The sequence below is a fragment of the Conger conger genome, chromosome 1 (genome assembly GCF_963514075.1).
Source record: "Conger conger chromosome 1, fConCon1.1, whole genome shotgun sequence".
Classification (NCBI taxonomy): domain Eukaryota; kingdom Metazoa; phylum Chordata; class Actinopteri; order Anguilliformes; family Congridae; genus Conger; species Conger conger.
In genome coordinates, this window is record NC_083760.1 from 6,267,842 (window position 1) to 6,270,341 (window position 2,500).

General features: G+C 49.7%; 1 protein-coding gene across 1 annotated transcript in view; it reads left to right on the forward strand.

Moving 5' to 3' along the window:
• Positions 1–2,500, forward strand: part of LOC133138111 (SERTA domain-containing protein 4-like) — a 28,243-nt gene that overhangs the window by 15,483 nt on the left and 10,260 nt on the right. Inside the window, exons 2-3 of the mRNA XM_061256582.1 lie at positions 1,442–1,622; positions 2,429–2,500. The exon at positions 2,429–2,500 is cut by the window's right edge and continues 44 nt beyond it. Coding sequence (XP_061112566.1) covers positions 1,463–1,622; positions 2,429–2,500 — 232 coding nt within the window. The 5' untranslated portion in view covers positions 1,442–1,462. The remainder of the gene's footprint in view (positions 1–1,441; positions 1,623–2,428) is intronic.

Sequence of the window (2,500 nt, forward strand, 5' to 3'; positions counted from 1 at the left end):
CTTGTTTGTTTGTTTACTTGGCGCTTTGGTTTGGTCTGCTTATTTTTTACTCGGACGTTCAGAGATTTTTTGGGACATTTGCGCTTTTGCCTGTCTCGCCTGAAGTCGGCTGTTTGGTGTGGACTGGGCTTTAGGACTACACAGGCTTCTGCGCTTCTGCATAGCGATAAACCGAGATGCGCTCTGATTGGTTGCATTTTTTCAGTTATTCAGCCTTTCTGTGATGTCATCGCATTCCACCTGAAAGGGAGTTGAGTTTGAATAAAGGCAGGTTCAGATGGGAACAGATCTCCAGTAGGGAGTCGAGTTTGAATAAAGGCAGGTTCAGATGGGAACAGATCTCCAGTAGGGAGTCGAGTTTGAATAAAGGCAGGTTCAGATGGGAACAGATCTCCAGTAGACCTTGTCAGAGGTGACGCGTTGTAAAGATAACATTTTATTGTTTTGATGGAAACGGTTGCGGCTGCCCTCTTGTAGCTTTGACGATCCAGACATATCCACGTTGATAACATCGTCTGCTCACCGTGAATGTGCCTGTAAACGCCCTGTTGACATAACCTTTAAACGCGTGGGCATATTCACTGCTGACTGGCTTTCACAGCCAATAATACACATCTCCACTGACTTCCTCCACATTTTGACAGAGCAAAATCTCTTTTTTAAATCTCAAACTCAAAATCAAAATGCTGTATTGCCAGGAAATGCATTCATAAATTCATAAATGAAGGATTAGTTACATCATCATCATCATATCAGAGTCCATTCAGTTAAAGCTGTCGATTAGATCATTTACCACTGCTGTACATCCGTCTCCAAATTTATTTATCTTCTTTCAGTTTTTCTTTCAGCCAGGGAGGAGAATTCATTTTTAATTAAACTACATTTTTCTACAAATGTATTGCTATCTGCACTACTCCTGTCTTACAGTGACCACATATACTGTAATGGTATAGTCTCCAAATGGTTATACATCTCTCTCTCTCCCTCCTCCTTTCTGTTCTCTCTCTCCCTCCTCTCTCCCTCTCTCTCTCCTCTCCATCTCCCTCCCTCTCATCTCTCTCCCCCTCTTTCTCCCTCTCTCCCTCCCCCTCTCTCTCTCTCCCCCCCTCACTCTCTCTCTCCCCCTCTCTCTCTCTCCCCTGCCTCCCTCTCTCTCCCCCTCTCCCCTCTCTCTCTCCCCCCCTCTCTCCCCCTCTCCCCCTCCCCCCCTCCCTCTCTCCCTCTCTCCCTCTCTCTCTCCCCCCCTCCCTCCCCCTCTCCCGCTCTCCCTCTCTCCCCCTCCCCCTCTCCCCCTCTCCCCTCTCTCTCTCCCCCTCCCCCTCTCTCTCTCCCCCTCCCTCCCTCTCTCTCTCCCTCTCTCTCTCCCCCTCTTTCTCTCTCTCTCCCCCTCCCTCCCCCTTTCTCTCTCTCTCCCCCCCCTCCCTCCCTCTCTCTCTCTCAGACGGGAGGTAGTGAGTGAGAGATGACCCTGGTGCTGTCCATGAATCCGTTCTGCGACTCCGCCCCGGAAGCGGACACCGGCCTCCCGCACTTCCAGCCCGTCTGGGAGTCGGAGCGCTGCAGCAAGAGCTGCACTTCCAGCCCCTCGCCACTGGAGTGCGCCGTGGAGCAGCTGGCCAAGGGTAAGGGGGCGCCACCCTCCCCTCTCCGTTTCTGATCGACTGGGTGTAACTGAAAAGACTGTGATGCTGCAAAAGTCACAGCTGCTAGCTAGCTAGCTGGTTAGATATCCTCTTTAGCTACTTGCTACCTTCGTAGTTAATAGGCTAAAATGTTTGCGACCTACTGTAGCCAAATTCACAACCGTTGGCTAGCTAGTTAGATAGCCTTCTTAGCTACTAGCTACATTTGTAGTTCACAGGCTAGAATGTTAGCTACCTACTGTAATTCACAACTGCTAGATAGCTTGTTAGGTAGCCATCTTAGCTACGAGCTACCTTCGTAGTTAATAGGCTAGCTAATTCACAACGGCTACTGTCACTTCGATCACTAATTCACAACGGCTACTGTCACTTCGATCACATTTCTTCCCCATTCTGACATTGGCTCTGAAAAACAGCTGAACCTCTTGACCACGTCTGCATGCTTTTATGCATTCGGTTGCTGCCACATGATTGGCCGATTAAATATTTGCAATAACAAGCCGGTGTACAGGCCTACCTAATAAAGCGATCGCTGAGCGTATGTACCCAAGCGCAGCACTATATTTCAAAAAGCACAGTCATGCGATAGCACTGTTTACACTAAGGGGTCAGCACATCACAATGACACCAGAACCCGGAAATAACACTGCACCTCTGTCTGCACAGGCATCGATACACCCAGAGATGCAAAGCCAACAATTTTTAAGTCTCTCGGATTGGCGAAAGAAAGAGGCGGCGCTTCATCCTGTTCTCATTTTCCCTCACGTTCCTCCCGCCTTCCCCAGAGCCCCACTGCCGAAGGCTGCCGGATCACGTGACTGCGTCGAGGATCGCCTACTTTAAGAGGAAGTACGTGG